At 47.2% G+C, this 16,410-nt stretch overlaps 1 protein-coding gene across 2 annotated transcripts in view; it reads left to right on the top strand.

Moving 5' to 3' along the window:
- The window catches only part of LEKR1 (leucine, glutamate and lysine rich 1), a 315,794-nt gene that overhangs the window by 138,707 nt on the left and 160,677 nt on the right, over positions 1-16,410 (top strand). For both annotated transcript variants that reach the window (XM_069727447.1, XM_069727448.1), the window contains exon 5: positions 3,651-3,826. In XM_069727447.1, the coding sequence (XP_069583548.1) occupies positions 3,651-3,826 (176 nt within the window). The remainder of the gene's footprint in view (positions 1-3,650; positions 3,827-16,410) is intronic.

Genomic DNA, 16,410 nt, shown 5'->3' with positions numbered 1-16,410 from the left:
CCTTGCCCGGCTGACACCTAGCTTTCCTATGAAAAGGTCTTGCCTGTGGACTATTCTGAATGCCTTTTCCAATCTCGTAATTTTCTGCACCTGATTGTCCAGCATACGACATGTTTACACCTCACTAAATGGCCAAACTCCCCACACGGGGCCGTGGTATCGACACTTGGCGACAGCACCCGTGAGAGTGCTGTTTGTCTGAAGAGGTGGGTGTGCCCGCTTTTGGTCGACGGCACTGCCACTGGGTCCCTCCTAGTACAATAAAGTGTCTCTGGCGGTGGTGGTGCGCACCCAACGTCAGACACACCGTTGTAATATGAGGGGCCCTGTGCCTGTACCGCCGGCCACAAGACAGTTCCCCCCCCCCCAGCTCAAACAGTACTCTACCACTTGCAAAATTATCTCACAGCTCCACCAATGTTTAGTCTATGCGCTGACATCCTTCAATGCCTGCCACTGACAATACCATTGTATTGACATTTTTGTTATGTTAGGCCTTCGAAGCCTGTCTGCGGTCACTCCTTCCACTATGCCTCCACTGACCACACCACTGCTGCCCGTGTACCCCTGGAACCAATTTAAAATTGCCTACAGCCAGCCCAATTTTTTTATTTTAGGCCTTCGATGCCTGTCTGCGGTTCATTCTTTCTACTACTACTACACTGACCAGGCCACTGCTGCCCGTGTACCCCTGGAACCAATTTAAAATTGCCTACAGCCATGTGTTATTATTTAGGCCTTCGATGCCTGTCTGCGGTCACTCCTTACAATATGCCTCCACTGACCACACCACTGCTGCCCGTGTACCCCTGGAACCAATTTAAAATTGCCTACAGCCAGCCCAATTTTTTTACTTTAGGCCTTCGATGCCTGTCTGCAGTCACTCCTTCCACTAGGCCTCCACTGACCACACCACTGCTGGCCGTGTACCCCTGGAACCAATTTAAAATTGCCTACAGCCATGTGTTATTATTTTAGGCCTTCGATGCATGTCTGCGGTCACTCCTTACAATATGCCTCCACTGACCACACCACTGCTGCCCGTGTACCCCTGGAACCAATTTAAAATTGCCTACAGCCAGCCCAATTTTTTTATTTTAGGCCTTCGATGCCTGTCTGTGGTCACTCCTTCCACTAGGCCTCCACTGACCACACCACTGCTGCCCGTGTACCCCTGGAACCAATTTAAAATTGCCTACAGCCATGTGTTATTATTTTAGGTCTTCGATGCCTGTCTGCGGTCACTCCTTACAATATGCCTCCACTGACCACACCACTGCTGCCCGTGTACCCCTGGAACCAATTTAAAATTGCCTACAGCCAGCCCAATTTTTTTATTTTAGGCCTTCGATGCCTGTCTGCGGTCCGTTCTTTCTACTACTACTACACTGACTAGGCCACTGCTGCCCGTGTACCCCTGGAACCAATTTAAAATTGCCTACAGCCATGTGTTATTATTTTAGGCCTTCGATGCCTGTCTGCGGTCACTCCTTCCACTAGGCCTCCACTGACCACACCACTGCTGCCCGTGTACCCCTAGAACCTATTTATAATTGCATAGAGCATCCTTTTTTTAATAGTAGGCGTACAAAGTCTGTCTGCGGTTCACTATTGAAATTGTCCTCCACTGCCCAGAGCACTGCAGCTTGTGTACCCCTGTAACTTTTTTCTGCTGCAGTGAGCCACATTTTTGGTTTGAGTCCTACTACCTGTGTCTGTCTGCGCCACTCAATTCAGCTGTGTTCCTTTTAAAAAAGCTGAGCGTCAATAGTCTTGTTTTCAGCCTCTAGGAATTTTAAAACTGCATTGGGTGTACAACTTTGGTAGGGCCTACTAACGGTGTCTGCCTCCCCAAGGTGTTCCCCAGGTTTCCTCTCCATTGCTTCAATCTTCATGCTCTCGTTTAGTAGTTGTTGGAAACTACGCTGCATTAGGCCTACAAATTGGGTATGGGGTGTAGAGAGATGGTGTGTTCCACTCCAAGGTGTTCTCCAGGTTGCCTTTCCTGAGCTTCAATCTTCATGCTCTCGTTTAGTAGTTGTTGGAAACTACGCTGCATTAGGCCTACAAATTGGGTATGGGGTGTAGAGAGATGGTGTGTTACACTCCAAGGTGTTCTCCAGGTTGCCTTTCCTGAGCTTCTATCTTCAGGCTCTCATTAAATTGTGGTTAAATGGAACAACTGCATTTGGCGTACTAGTTGGTTTGGGGCCTACTATCGGTGTCTGCCACTCCTTGCTGTTCTCCTCCACTGAACAAAGCTGTGCCGCCTGTTTACTACGGTTGCCAATTTTGAACTGCATTTCGACTACTTACTGATTTGGGCCTACTCTCTGTGTCAGCCTCTCATTCCAGTTGTCCTCCACTGCAATGCCCCCTGGTTAGTCCTGTGTTACCAATTTTGAACTGCATTTAGCCAACTTTATTCTTTGGGCCTATATCTGTGTTTCCTCCTCATCCTGCCCATTGCCCAGCCAGTGATAGATGAGTCTGCTGGTACATTGACCCATAATGCAAAATTTCCCGTGCACACTACACAGCAAGATTGTGACCCTGCTGAAAGTCAGGTTCCTCTTCCCGCATACCATACCACCTTACACGGGGACAAAGAGGAAGGTGCAGATGAAAGTGCAGGTTCCTTCATCAGGTGGGGGGAGGAATACTAGTTGGCGACGTCACTGGCACAGGGCCTCTCATAGTACGCAAAAGTGTTGCTGCCGGTGGGAGGCGCCCCCGCCGTGCAAACACACCGCTGTACTTTGAGGGGCCCTGTGCCAGTGCCAATGCCAACGAGTGGGCCCCCCCTGCTTGCTCAGGATCACAGCACTTGCAAAGTTTAAATACTTACCTCTCCCTGCTCCACTGCCGTGACGTGGTCCAGATTTACTGGGCCCACTAATTACTTGAACCAGCCCTACCCCCCACAACTTTAGCCAAATGACCCCCAATTTCAAATGCCTTCCAATTATTATAAGGTAAATTACGATTGACAAGCTTCTTTAACAAGAATGGATGTTTTTGCCATTAAAATGGGCAGTGTAGGTGTTTTCCTGGCCTCCACTCACTGCCGACTATGCTCCCCCATTGACTTGCATTGGGTTTCGTGTTTCGGGCGATACCCGACTTTTCGCGATAATCGGCCGATTCCACTCGACTCGACTTCTAAGATAGTCGGGTTTCGCGAAACACGGCTCGACTCTAAAAAGGTCAAGGTCGCTCAACCCTACTTATGACCATGTGATATTTTATTTTTTATTTTTTATTAAGTTTTCAAAAATTTTTACATTTCTGTTTTTTTCAGTCAAGATGGGGTGCAGAGTGTACATTAATGTGGAAAAAAATGAACTTTTTGAATTTATCAAATGGCTGCAATAAAACAAAAAGTGAAAAATTTGGCGAGATGTGAATACTTTCCGTACCCACTGTATGCCCGTCCTTGTGTAGTCTGTGAAACAAGGCAAATGTGATTGTAGAGTTCAGTGTTTGAAAGGATTAACTTCCTTGGTGTTATATCTGAGTTGCATTTGTGTGTACATGATGGAACCCCACAAGCTCATCATTCCAACGTGTGGTGTTTGCAGACTTCGTGTAAAACTTGGACTGCGCTGACACAAATGAATGTGCAAAACCACATATTGTCTTATTCACAGGGAGAAAGCTGCCAAGCAAGAGGCAATCTTAAGGAAGAGCCAATCATTTCTGAGACTGCTTCAATCAGAACAAAGTGCTGTTAGGAAAAACGTCCAAGTCATCATGGGATACTGGAATGATCTCAGGAGAGATATTAGTAGCCAAATTCAAGAAACGTTAAGAAGTCATTCAGCCGGTTAGTCTATTTCATTCTAATACAATGTATCCTCCAGTTACGGAGCGTTAGATTTTACTTGATTTTGTTTTTGCTTCTTTTTTATTTGCAGACATATATTAAGAATTAGAGAAGATAGCTAAATAAGTATTTAATAGGAGGTCAAATTGTACACACACTAAGCCTGTTATGTAAAACTAGCAGAAAAATAACGCTATATTGTCCTCTTCAAGGGGTTGTCCGTGACCTAACAACTGATGACCTATCTCCGAAAGTGGACAGAATGTCGATTAAATTGGAGATACAATGCAGTACGTGGCGCTTATAGCCGCCAACAGAGCAAAGAGGATCTTCCATCTGGTCAAAAGAGACCGGTTTTTCACTTTGTTTTATTCTCAATAAAGGCGCATGTAAAGTGGTTGTTGCTACATACTATCTGGCAGCCACCTCTGTAGGGAGAGGCTAGCCCATCACTTCTGGCAATATCAGCCAACCTCTGAGGGTTTAAAGCTTAAAGAGAAGCTGTCAGCACGATTTTGTAATGTAACGTAATAACATAGCTGTAATGGCTCTGTAATACCGATTACATCAATATCTTTGGTGAAGAAATCTGTTTTGTTCTTCTATAATCACTATTTGAAGTTTTCAGCTTATTAGATTTCGTGTGCACAGGGGCCGGACCGTGCAGGGGGTTTTCGTCTTCTTTCGCTCTCTGCTGCCTTCACTTTTTAGTGACCTGCCTCCTCTGTTTGTCTTCTCATTAGTGACCTGTCAATCACAGACAGGAGGCAGGCAGATGGAACGAGGAATCAGACAGGGAGGAGAAGACTCAGTGTACAGTCAAGCCCCTGTGCATGAAAATATAAAATATAATTACCGGTAGCAGAAATCTTCATTTGCAGTTTACAGAAAAACTACAAAGTGGATTTTGTAATGTCAGCACCGGCATCCCTACACGATACCCCTTCCTCCTCCTGGCAGGGACGCCAACAAGCTCACCATCACGGCCACGCTGTTTCAGTGTCTGATGCAGCTTCTTCCTTCCAGAACCCGCTTACGGTGTACAGGTCTCCCAGCAGTGCGCTTAGTGCACTCAAAGGAGCAGCGTGCGTACTTCAGAAAATGTCACCAACCAAAAGCTAAGAGACATCAAGTACTTAAGGCACCCTCTCCTGTCAGGGGTGCATGAGAAACATTAGTCTTTAATGTGTACATTTTCTACCTGTATCTGTCCTACCTAAATCTGATCCTGTCTGTCCTGACTCATCCGGACCTTGAGCCCGTTCTGTCTGTACCTTATCCTGTTCCACTTTGTCATCATCTGTACCTCGTTCCGCTCCTGTCCAGTCTGAACTAGTTCCTGAGATCCTGCACCTGAAGTCCGTGTTCCTAAATCTGCCCTTCCTGTATCGGTTCCGGTATCCATCCTGTTTAACAGCCGTTCCACATCCATCCATTTTGTAAACTAGTTCTTGGCCGGTCTAACCTTCCTAGTTTAACCCTGCTTCATTGCCCCTTTGGGGTCAGCAGCTTCAGCATCAGGGTCTTTTCTGGAGTGGTCCCTGCATCCACCTACAGCTTAGATTTAACTACACAATCAGGGGCTCTAGCAAATAACCAGGTGGTCATTTAGTTACGCCCCTCTAGGTTCTCCCCGGTGGTACAGTGGCATAGGCTTTCTCCTGCCTTCAGGCTCTCCCCAGTGGTACAGTGGCATAGGCTCTCTTTAGCCTCCAGGCTCTTCCCGGTGGTACAGTGGCACAGGCTCTTTCCTGCCTCCAGGCTCTCCCCAGGGTTACAATGGCACAGGCTCTCTCCAGCCTCCAGGCTCTCCCCAGTGGTACAGTGGCACAGGCTCTCTCCTGCCTCTAGGCTCTACCTGGGGGTACAGAAGCACATGCTCTCACCAGCCTCCAGGCTCTTCCCGGTGGTACAGTGGTACAGGCTCTCTAGCCTGCAGGCTCTCCCCAGTGGACAGGGGCACAGTCTCTCTCTATCCTCCAGGCTCTCCCCGGTGGTACAGTGGCACAGGCCCTCTCCAGCTTCCAGGCTCTCCCCGGTGGTACAGTGGCACCGGCTCTCTCCAGCCTCCAGGTTCTCCCTGGTGGTCTAGTGGCACAGGCTCTCTCCAGCCTCCAGTCTCTCCCTAGTGGTACAGTGGCACAGACTCTCTCCAGACTCCAGGCTCTCCCTAGTGGTACAGTGGCACAGGCTCTCTCCAACTTCCAGGTTCTCCATGGTGGTACAGGCTATCTCCAGCCTCCAGGCTCTTCCTGGTGGTACAGTGGCACAGGCTCTCCAGCCTCCAGGCTCTCCCCGGTGGTACAGTGGCACAGGCTCTCTCCAGCCTCCAGGTTCTCCCCAGTGGTACAGTGGCACAGGCTCTCTCCAGCCTTTAGACTCTCCCCGCTGGTGCAGTGGCACAGGCTCTCTCCAGCTTCCAGGCTCTCCCCGGTGGTACAGTGGCACAGGCTCTCTCCAGCTTCCAGGCTCTCCCCGGTGGTACAGGCTCTCTCCAGCCTCCAGGCTCTTCCTGGTGGTACAGTGGCACAGGCTCTCTCCAGCCTCCAGGCTCTTCCCGGTGGTACAGTAGCACAGACTCTCTCCAGCCTCCAGGTTCTCCCTGGTGATACAGTGGCACAGGCTCTCTCCAGCCTCCAGGCTCTCCCCGGTGGTACAGGCTCTCTCCAGCCTCCAGGCTCTTCCTGGTGGTACAGTGGCACAGGCTCTCTCCGGCCTTCAGGCACTCCCCGGTGGTACAGTGGCACAGGCTCTCTCCAGCCTCCAGGTTCTCCCTGGTGATATAGTGGCACAGGCTCTCTCCAGCCTCCAGGCTCTCCCCGGTGGTACAGTAGCACAGACTCTTTCCAGCCTTCAGGCTCTCCCCAGTGGTACAGTGGCACAGGCTCTCCCCAATGGTACAGGGGCACAGGCTCTCTCCTGCCTCCGGGCTCTCCCTGGGGGTACAGTGGCACAGGCTCTTTACAACCTCCAGGCTCTCCCCAGTGGTACAGTGTCACAGGCTCTCTCCAGCCTCCAGGCTCTCCCCGGTGGTACAGTGGCACAGGCTCTCTCCAGCCTCAAGGTTCTCCCCGGTGGTACAGTGGCACAGGCTCTCTCCAGCCTTTAGACTCTCCCCGCTGGTACAGTGGAACAGGCTCTCTCCAGCTTCCAGGCTCTCCCCAGTGGTACAGTGGCACAGGCTCTCTCCAGCCTCCAGGCTCTCCCCGGTGGTACAGTGGCACAGGCTCTCTCCAGCCTCAAGGTTCTCCCCGGTGGTACAGTGGCACAGGCTCTCTCCAGCCTTTAGACTCTCCCCGCTGGTACAGTGGAACAGGCTCTCTCCAGCTTCCAGGCTCTCCCCAGTGGTACAGTGGCACAGGCTCTCTCCAGCCTCCAGGCTCTTCCCAGTGGTACAGTGGCACAGGCTCTCTCCAGCCTCCAGGCTCTTCCCGGTGGTACAGTAGCACAGACTCTCTTCGGCCTTCAGGCACTCCCCGGTGGTACAGTGGCACAGGCTCTCTCCAGCCTCCAGGCTCTTCCCGGTGGTACAGTAGCACAGACTCTCTTCGGCCTTCAGGCACTCCCCGGTGGTACAGTGGAACAGGCTCTCTCCAGCTTCCAGGCTCTCCCCAGTGGTACAGTGGCACAGGCTCTCTCCAGCCTCCAGGCTCTTCCTGGTGGTCCGGTGGCACAGGCTCTCTCCAGGCTCTCCCCGGTGGTACAGTGGCACAGGCTCTCTCCAGCCTCCAGGTTCTCCCCAGTGGTACAGTGGCACAGGCTCTCTCCAGCCTTTAGACTCTCCCCGCTGGTACAGTGGCACAGGCTCTCTCCAGCTTCCAGGCTCTCCCCGGTGGTACAGTGGCACAGGCTCTCTCCAGCTTCCAGGCTCTCCCCGGTGGTACAAGCTCTCTCCAGCCTCCAGGCTCTTCCTGGTGGTACAGTGGCACAGGCTCTCTCCAGCCTCCAGGCTCTTCCCGGTGGTACAGTGGCACAGGCTCTCTCCAGCTTCCAGGCTCTCCCCGGTGGTACAGGCTCTCTCCAGCCTCCAGGCTCTTCCTGGTGGTACAGTGGCACAGGCTCTCTCCAGCCTCCAGGCTCTTCCCGGTGGTACAGTAGCACAGACTCTCTCCGGCCTTCAGGCACTCCCCGGTGGTACAGTGGCACAGGCTCTCTCCAGCCTCCAGGCTTTCCCCGGTGGTACAGTAGCACAGACTCTTTCCAGCCTTCAGGCTCTCCCCAGTGGTACAGTGGCACAGGCTCTCCCCAATGGTACAGGGGCACAGGCTCTCTCCTGCCTCCGGGCTCTCCCTGGGGGTACAGTGGCACAGGCTCTTTACAACCTCCAGGCTCTCCCCAGTGGTACAGTGTCACAGGCTCTCTCCAGCCTCCAGGCTCTCCCCGGTGGTACAGTGGCACAGGCTCTCTCCAGCCTCCAGGCTCTTCCTGGTGGTACAGTGGCACAGGCTCTCTCCAGCCTCCAGGCTCTTCCCGGTGGTACAGTGGCACAGACTCTCTCCGGCCTTCAGGCACTCCCCGGTGGTACAGTGGCACAGGCTCTCTCCAGCCTCCAGGTTCTCCCTGGTGATACAGTGGCACAGGCTCTCTCCAGCCTCCAGGCTCTTCCCGGTGGTACAGTGGCACAGACTCTCTCCGGCCTTCAGGCACTCCCCGGTGGTACAGTAGCACAGGCTCTCTCCAGCCTCCAGGTTCTCCCTGGTGATACAGTGGCACAGGCTCTCTCCAGGCTCTTCCCGGTGGTACAGTGTCACAGGCTCTCTCCAGCCTCCAGGCTCTCCCCGGTGGTACAGTGGCACAGGCTCTCTCCAGCCTCCAGGCTCTTCCTGGTGGTACAGTGGCACAGGCTCTCTCCAGCCTCCAGGCTCTTCCCGGTGGTACAGTGGCACAGACTCTCTCCGGCCTTCAGGCACTCCCCGGTGGTACAGTGGCACAGGCTCTCTCCAGCCTCCAGGTTCTCCCTGGTGATACAGTGGCACAGGCTCTCTCCAGCCTCCAGGCTCTTCCCGGTGGTACAGTGGCGCAGACTCTCTCTGGCCTTCAGGCACTCCCCGGTGGTACAGTGGCACAGGCTCTCTCCGGCCTCCAGGTTGTCCCTGGTGATACAGTGGCACAGGCTCTCTCCAGCCTCCAGGCTCTACCCGGTGGTACAGTTGTTCTACAACCATCAGTATGACAGATTTCTTCAATTTAATTCATATTACAGCACCATTACAGTCATGTCTTTACTTTGTTACAAAATCGTGCTGATTGGTTTTCTTTAATACTTAAAAAAAATTGTATATCTAACTAATACTGATGATATTTTGATATGTAGGATGGATATATAATTAATATAATGTGTCTGCAATTAAAAATATAATTTTCCACTGTTTTCCACTGATGGTTTCCTGTGAAGATGTCTTAGTAGCTACACACACTGTCCTGGGTGAGAAATCAGTTCATATCACGCTCTAATATTAATCGATCTGCATTAGTAATTTCATGTACTATGTATGGCCAGCTCCTTTCTTCATCTGGTAATATAATGATGTTTCATATAGACTCAGATTTCATAGGTTTATGAAGTATATCTAATTGGAAACATACCGTATATGTGTCCTCTGCAGGTATTGTTTGTAAAAGACATTGAGCAGATGGGAGCATTCCATAAATCATATAGTAGCCCCCCTTTTAATCAATTATATCTATCACCCGCTCCTGCAGAGAAAGAGATCTGCTTCCTTTACTGTTCATTTTTGAATGAAATTTCAAAGGAATAGAAGTGGACTCACAATGAATGTAAAAGTCTTGTGTTACAAAGGGAGCTGGTACCATTGCTTTAGTTCTTTATAACATATTAGGTCGACATGCCATAAATGTCCTGAGCCTATCTACTCTCTGAGCACCATATCTCATGCGCTAAGGTTGGACTTGACCTCTCATTGCTCTAATGAATGGCTGAAATGGTCCATTGATGAAAAAAGCATATATGAAATATACAGTACTTTTCCAATCAGCAGTTTGAGGAGCTTTTACAGAGTGCTCTAGTTTTACATTTTTAGAACCACTAAAGGACCTGACCTATTGACAGGTTCCCAGTAAGGCTGAACTCCCGAAAATGAGAATCTGATGACTCTTGTAAGAAAAGGAACCTCAAGGCCCATTATGGATAAATACAGAATGAAGGAGGAAGAAAGGCAAAACAATAGTCTCATACCAAAGGCAATCTAATCCATTGTCTGCAGCATTTACCCTTGTTAGGAATTAGAACCATTTCCAATTTTGTATTATGCTTTAGACAATTGGGTCAGTCGTTCCCGAAGCGAGCAATGCAAGTGTTGTGTTCTGAAGCTGAATCACAAGTGCCGCCACCTTACCTGACATCTCTGCCTCCTGTATAAATAAAGCCATAGCTGAGCTGTAGAAAATAATGAGCGCCGAATATTTTGTATCCGGCGTTGAAGTAAAGGCTAATTTTTATTTTATTTTCTTAACAAGGCGACATGTTCTCTCATTACATTACACAAATTCTTCCATTTACTGAAAGGTCAAAATCATTAACTTGAAAGGTAGAGATTAGGAAATCAGATCTAAGCGCCATGTATTTCCCATACTCCTGAACAAATATGTACCTTTGATTTACTGTATTGCTGATTAGTTTAGTCTGTTTTTTATCTTTTACAAGGTTAGTACCTTCCTGTGCCTTTACCAAACAAACCTGCTGGGACTTCGTATTCTGATAAGAATGGCTATGGGATTGTATCTCGTGGGGGTAGGAAATCTGTAGATATTTTATCGTTACTTTCGAATAGGACCCATTTACATGCGACATTGATCGAATAGATGATTGTTCATGCAAACATTTCTTCCCATCCAGTGGTCTACGTAAACATGTCTGTCTATCAAATGGCAAATAAACAAACACTTGTTTGATGGCATCTTATGTGGATGTTATTATGATTGTCTCTTGGCATCACATCATGTTCTTCAATGCTGCCGTGTGTATGAGCAGACAATACCACTAACAATCATTCCGTCACATACAATGCCCATGATTGCTCAATGTGCATGTAGTTAAACGAGGGCCGATCAATTTAGTTTATGATTGATTGGCGTTCGCTTCTGGCAGAGAATCACGCTCTGTGAATTTACCCCATACATAGGATATAAATATAAATTATAAGTTCATTACAAGCGCATACCTCATGTACGCGATCATATGCAGATGTGAATTATTAAATTTGTAGGGGGGACTTGTAGGGGGAAGGAAAAATAAAAATGGCACCTGTCTCCTGTGTGTGTCTTCGAAGACTGATACAACTGCCCAATCAACCCCACATGAGATCGGTTCGAACATCCCTCCCCCCTCTACACAGATTCCCTCCCTTTCATACATTTGCCTGAAAATGGCAGTATTACATGAATTATGTAGTTTTCCAAGTCTTACAGTCTTCAGTGGAGAAAAGAACAGTGGCAAGATCAGTCAACAAAACACTGTCAAATGCCACTTTTGATATCTGGACATAAGGTGGTTTTGCCAGTCCATATCATCCTTTTTCCAAACACCCAGTGGCATATTTATGAAAACTTACATAATTTAAGTATTTGTTGCAGACATTTCTGAAGGAAAAATGTAGCATGAAAAAAACCTGCTCATTGTTTATGCAATGTTTTTGCATGTATTTTTTATGCATTTTTTCAAAGTTATTAAAATGGCTGAAAAGTGCTGCAAAAATACTGAAAGAAATGATAGGCTGCAGATTTGAAGCTTTCAAATTTACCAGGAAAAAATAAGCAACAAGCGAATGAGATTTCAGAAATCTCATTCACTTTTGCTGGTACAGTAAAATGCTGCATTTTTTGCAGGAAAAATGTAGCAAAAAGTGACCTGGAACATACCCTTTAGGCCAGGGGTCCCCAACTCCAGTCCTCAAGGCCCACCAACATGTCATGTTTTCAGGATTTCCTTAGTCTTGCCCAGGTAATAATTGCATCACCTGTGCAATGCAAAGGAAATCCTGAAAACATGACCTGTTGGTGGGCCTTGAGGACTGGAGTTGGGGACCCCTGCTTTAGGCTATGTGCACATGTTGCGGATTTGTTGCCGATCCACAGCGTTTTTTATGCGCGGAATTGCACCAAATTCGCAAAGGATTGCTCAAGCAAGGTTAATCAATGGGAATCCATAATTGGTGTGCACATGCTGGGGAAAATTCCATCCTGATTCGCAGAATTTTATTTTCTTCAGCATGTCAATTCTTTTTGCCGATCTGCAGTGTTTCTGCACCCATTGACTTACATTCAGTCAGTCAAATCCGCAGCCAAACCTGTAAAAGAGTTTGCAGATATGCTCCCGAAAATGCTGCAGAAAGGAAATGATATCAGAAGGAGGAAGTGTGTGGGCGGAGAATATGTGCGAGCAGAGAGAATGTGCATGTCTGTGTGTGTCTGTCTGTGGGTGTGTGTGTGTCTGTCTGTGGGTGTCTGTGTGTGTGTGTACCCAGGTGTCATCTGATGGTACTACTACTCCCATCCAGCTATGTCAGCTATCACATATAACAGTGACAGCATGAGCTGATGATGGGAGAGTAGTCCTATCATCCGGCGCCTATGTTCAATTATAAAAAAAATCAAAACATTTGCATAATTACATACAATATACATACTCACCTCACCAAACACCTAATTCCTGACGCCCACGTCTCCTGCAAGCAAGCAAAAATAATAAACCAACATATAGTCCCTGTCTGCCATAGTCCATTTAATAACGAGTGTCCCACGACGATCTCACGTGTAGAACAGTCACATCAGGAGATGTGACCTCTCTAACCGGCCTCCGGTGATACACTGACAGGAGGTAATCCCTCCTGCAATGTATCACTTCGCTGCCACGAGAGTTTACCGGAGTTCATCAGCTGATCAGCTCCGGTGCTCTCACTTACAGCACCGCTGCGTTGGAAAGTTCTCATGCAGTGGTGCCGTAAGTGAGAACACCGGAGCTGACGAACTCCGGTGAACTCTCACAGCGGGGATACACTGCGGGAGCGATACCTCCTGTCAGTGTATCGCTGGAGGCTGGGTAGAGTGGTCACATCTCTCATGAGACCGTCATGGGACACTCGTTATTAAATGGACTACGGCGGACAGGGAGTATTATAGGTTGGTTTATTATTTTATTTTTGTTGCAGGAGACGAGGGCGTCGGGAATTAGGCATTCAGCAAGTATGGTAAATTAAGATTTAATAAAGGAGTCTGTGTGATTATTTTAGATAAAGTACTTTATTCTGGCTGTGTATTTACCATGTAACTTTGGGGTTAGTAATGGATAGGTGTCTTATAGATGCCTCTCCATTACTAACCTGTGGGCTATATTTCACCTGACAATTCAAAGGTGACATCAACCTCACAAATATGAACCCCACTTGCCACGGCTACAGGGTAAGTCAGAAGAGCAAGGCTAAGTGCCAGAATTGGTTCATCTGTAAGATGTCCCATTTCGGAGAAGGCTGAGAGCTGATGTTTTTAGCCTGAGGGGGTGTCAATATCCATGGCCTCTTCCCAGGCTATTAATATCAGCCCGCAGCTGTCTGTCTAGCCTTTGCTGGTTCGATTTTTATAGGTTGACCCCATGTCAATGTTTTTCTGGGGTTCCCCTGTAAACTAGCCAGTAAAGGCTAAGCAAACAGCTGTGAGCTGATATTAATAGCCTGGGAACCTTTGTGGCTATTGGCTCCTTCCCAGAATATTAACATCTGCCCTCAGCTTTCCCTCTGCTAGTTATTAAAATTATGCGGGAGACCACGCAATTTTATTAATTTTATTTTTTTTAAATAAACAGATATTGCATTTCATGCAGATTTCTGACAATTGTTTTTTGTTACAGCATATGTAGGTTAATTATGTTAATGCTTCTACATAGGCTGGTGTGTGTGTGTGTATTTAATATTAATGAGGGTATCTGGCAGAAGAGGTTCAACAAGGAAATAACATCACAATTCTTTTTAATAATATATCTTTATTTAGCTCTATGGATTTACAAAAATTGAAAATCCGCATGAAAATCCGCATAAAAAATGCGTGGAATTTCCACTGCGTTTTCTGCAGAGATGCAGAAACCGTGCAGAAATTTTCCCAAGAAAATCTTTAACTTGAACACATAGTGTAAAGGAATTTTCACAGGAACAAAGAGCATTTTAATGAACAGATCTTGGAATAATAATACGTTCCACAAATGGATGTGTTAAAAAAAAATGTCTCTGTGCTGAAATTATGTCATAAATGTGTCTCTGCTGTGTACTGTGTAAAGGTACCTTCACACTGAACAACTTAACAACGATATTGCTAGCGATCCGTGACGTTGCAGCGTCCTGGATAGCGATATCGTTGTGTTTGACACGCAGCAGCGATCTGGATCCTGCTGTGACATCGTTGGTCGGAGCAGAAAGGCCAGAACTTTATTTTGTCGCTGGACTCCCCGCAGACATCGCTGAATCGGTGTGTGTGACGCCGATTCAGCAATATCTTCACTGATAACCAGGGTAAACATCGGGTTACTAAGCGCAGGGCCGCGCTTAGTAACCCGATATTTACCCTGGTTACCAGTGTAAATGTAAAAAAAAAAACACTACATACTTACATTCCGGTGTCTGTCCCCCGGCGTTCTGCTTCCCTGCACTGTGTCAGCGCCGGCTGGCCGTAAAGCATAGCGGTGATGTCACCGCTCTGCTTTACGGCCTGCGCTTACACAGTGCAGGGAAGCAGAACGCCGGGGGACAGACACCGGAATGTAAGTGTGTAGTGTTTTTTTTTTTTTTTACATTTACACTGGTAACCAGGGTAAACATCGGGTTACTAAGTGCGGCCCTGCGCTTAGTAATCCGATGTTTACCTGGTTACCCGGGGACTTCGGCATCGTTGGTCGCTGGAGAGCTGTCTGTGTGACAGCTCTCCAGCGACCACACAGCGACGCTGCAGCGATCGGCATCGTTGTCTAGATCGCTGCAGCGTCGCTAAATCTGACGGTACCTTAATGGCTATGTTTGAACTTGCTGGGATCTAAGGAGTAACATATCTCCTTGTGGAGAGTGACAAGCCAGGCCTGACATGTCAGAGTGAGGAGACTTATGTGCCATGTATGTTCCAAATCAGATCTCATACTTTGAGAATATTATTTACTTAAAACGCGTTTTGGACTATTTCTCTGCCCCTTTCTCAATTGCATATATATACATGTATCTTGCTTCACTTTCCTGTAAACCCCACAGTTGGATATCCTGGACTGGATAAAAAGCATGCAGTAAAGCTTAGACTGGAATTTACCTGTTAATTAGATATGACTGATTGAGATCAAATATGTAGATATATTTTATAGCATGTTTTCTATAATATGACCCATTTCCACACTTATTACCTTATTTCACTTATGTGCAGAAATAACTTGAATAAACATTGAAAAAAGGAGTAAAACTGTATTAGAAATTCATTGAAAGACATAAAAAACGCATCAATACCTCATTGAAATCTCTTTTGTAAATTGAATATTTGATTTAAATAATGTGCAAAAAACAATCCCCAGTCTTCATCCTACATACTATCTTGGCACTAAACCTAATAACCGAGGGAAACATATGGGTGGTGTGGGCCAAGACCTTCAGTGTAGAGGATATGGCCTGAGATGGATCATGTCCCCCACACGAGAAAAGTCTCTAATCTTCTGTTATAAATACAAATACCTTTGGTTTTCGCAGAGTCAGTTCACATAAAAACATGAACATTTACCCCATAAACTAGAACTGGTACATGTTCCCTCTGTGAGAAGCACAGATGGCTCGCCTATGGGAAAAACGGATGTCGGAATGACGCCTTAGACGGATTTTCTTTCTGACCTTATAGTGTAATTTTTCAGAACTAAACCACCTCACTTTCTATACTGTTTTTGGGACAACCACTATGCTCTTTTTTTCTTAATTGAAATGTATTCTCTTAATGACCCTTTAGCCGCGCTACGGCTTAAGCACAAGGGCTCAAATTATACAGTTTCATTAACATTTATAGAAACGGGTTGCACAAATTTTCCCTGCTCGTGCCACACACAGTAGTTGAAGCGAATCTTACACCAGATTTTTGCCACCTAATTTCAAAGCAGCATGATATAGGGGCAAAGACCCTGATTCCAGTGATGTGTCACTTACTGAGCTGCTTAGTGTAGTTTTGCTAAAGTTACTTTTATCAGCGAGCAATTATTATTAGAAGACTAGTAAACCTACAGCCATATAGGCTGAACTGGATGGACAAATGTCTTTTTTCGGCCTTACTAACTATGTTACTATGTTACTATGTTACTATGTAGTCCTCCATATTTCTGAGCTCTGTATAACCCTGCCCTGATAGGCAGCTTTCTGCCTATGCACAGTGTACAACAAAAGCTGTCAGTTAGTGGTGTGGGTGGGATTATACGGAGCTCAGCATTCAGAGAACTGGGGTCTCTATGCCAGATGGACAGTAGCAAAACCTGCTGACAGATTCCCTTTAAGATAATGTCAGAAGCAGTCCTCTGGTATTACTTTAGTCACCATTCATTTCTCTAAGTCGCCTTAAGGTAGCTC

Source organism: Ranitomeya imitator, chromosome 5 (assembly GCF_032444005.1).
Source record: "Ranitomeya imitator isolate aRanImi1 chromosome 5, aRanImi1.pri, whole genome shotgun sequence".
Classification (NCBI taxonomy): Eukaryota; Metazoa; Chordata; class Amphibia; order Anura; family Dendrobatidae; genus Ranitomeya; species Ranitomeya imitator.
Note: the sequence above shows the minus strand (reverse complement) of the source record. Positions and strands in the feature narration are given on the sequence as shown.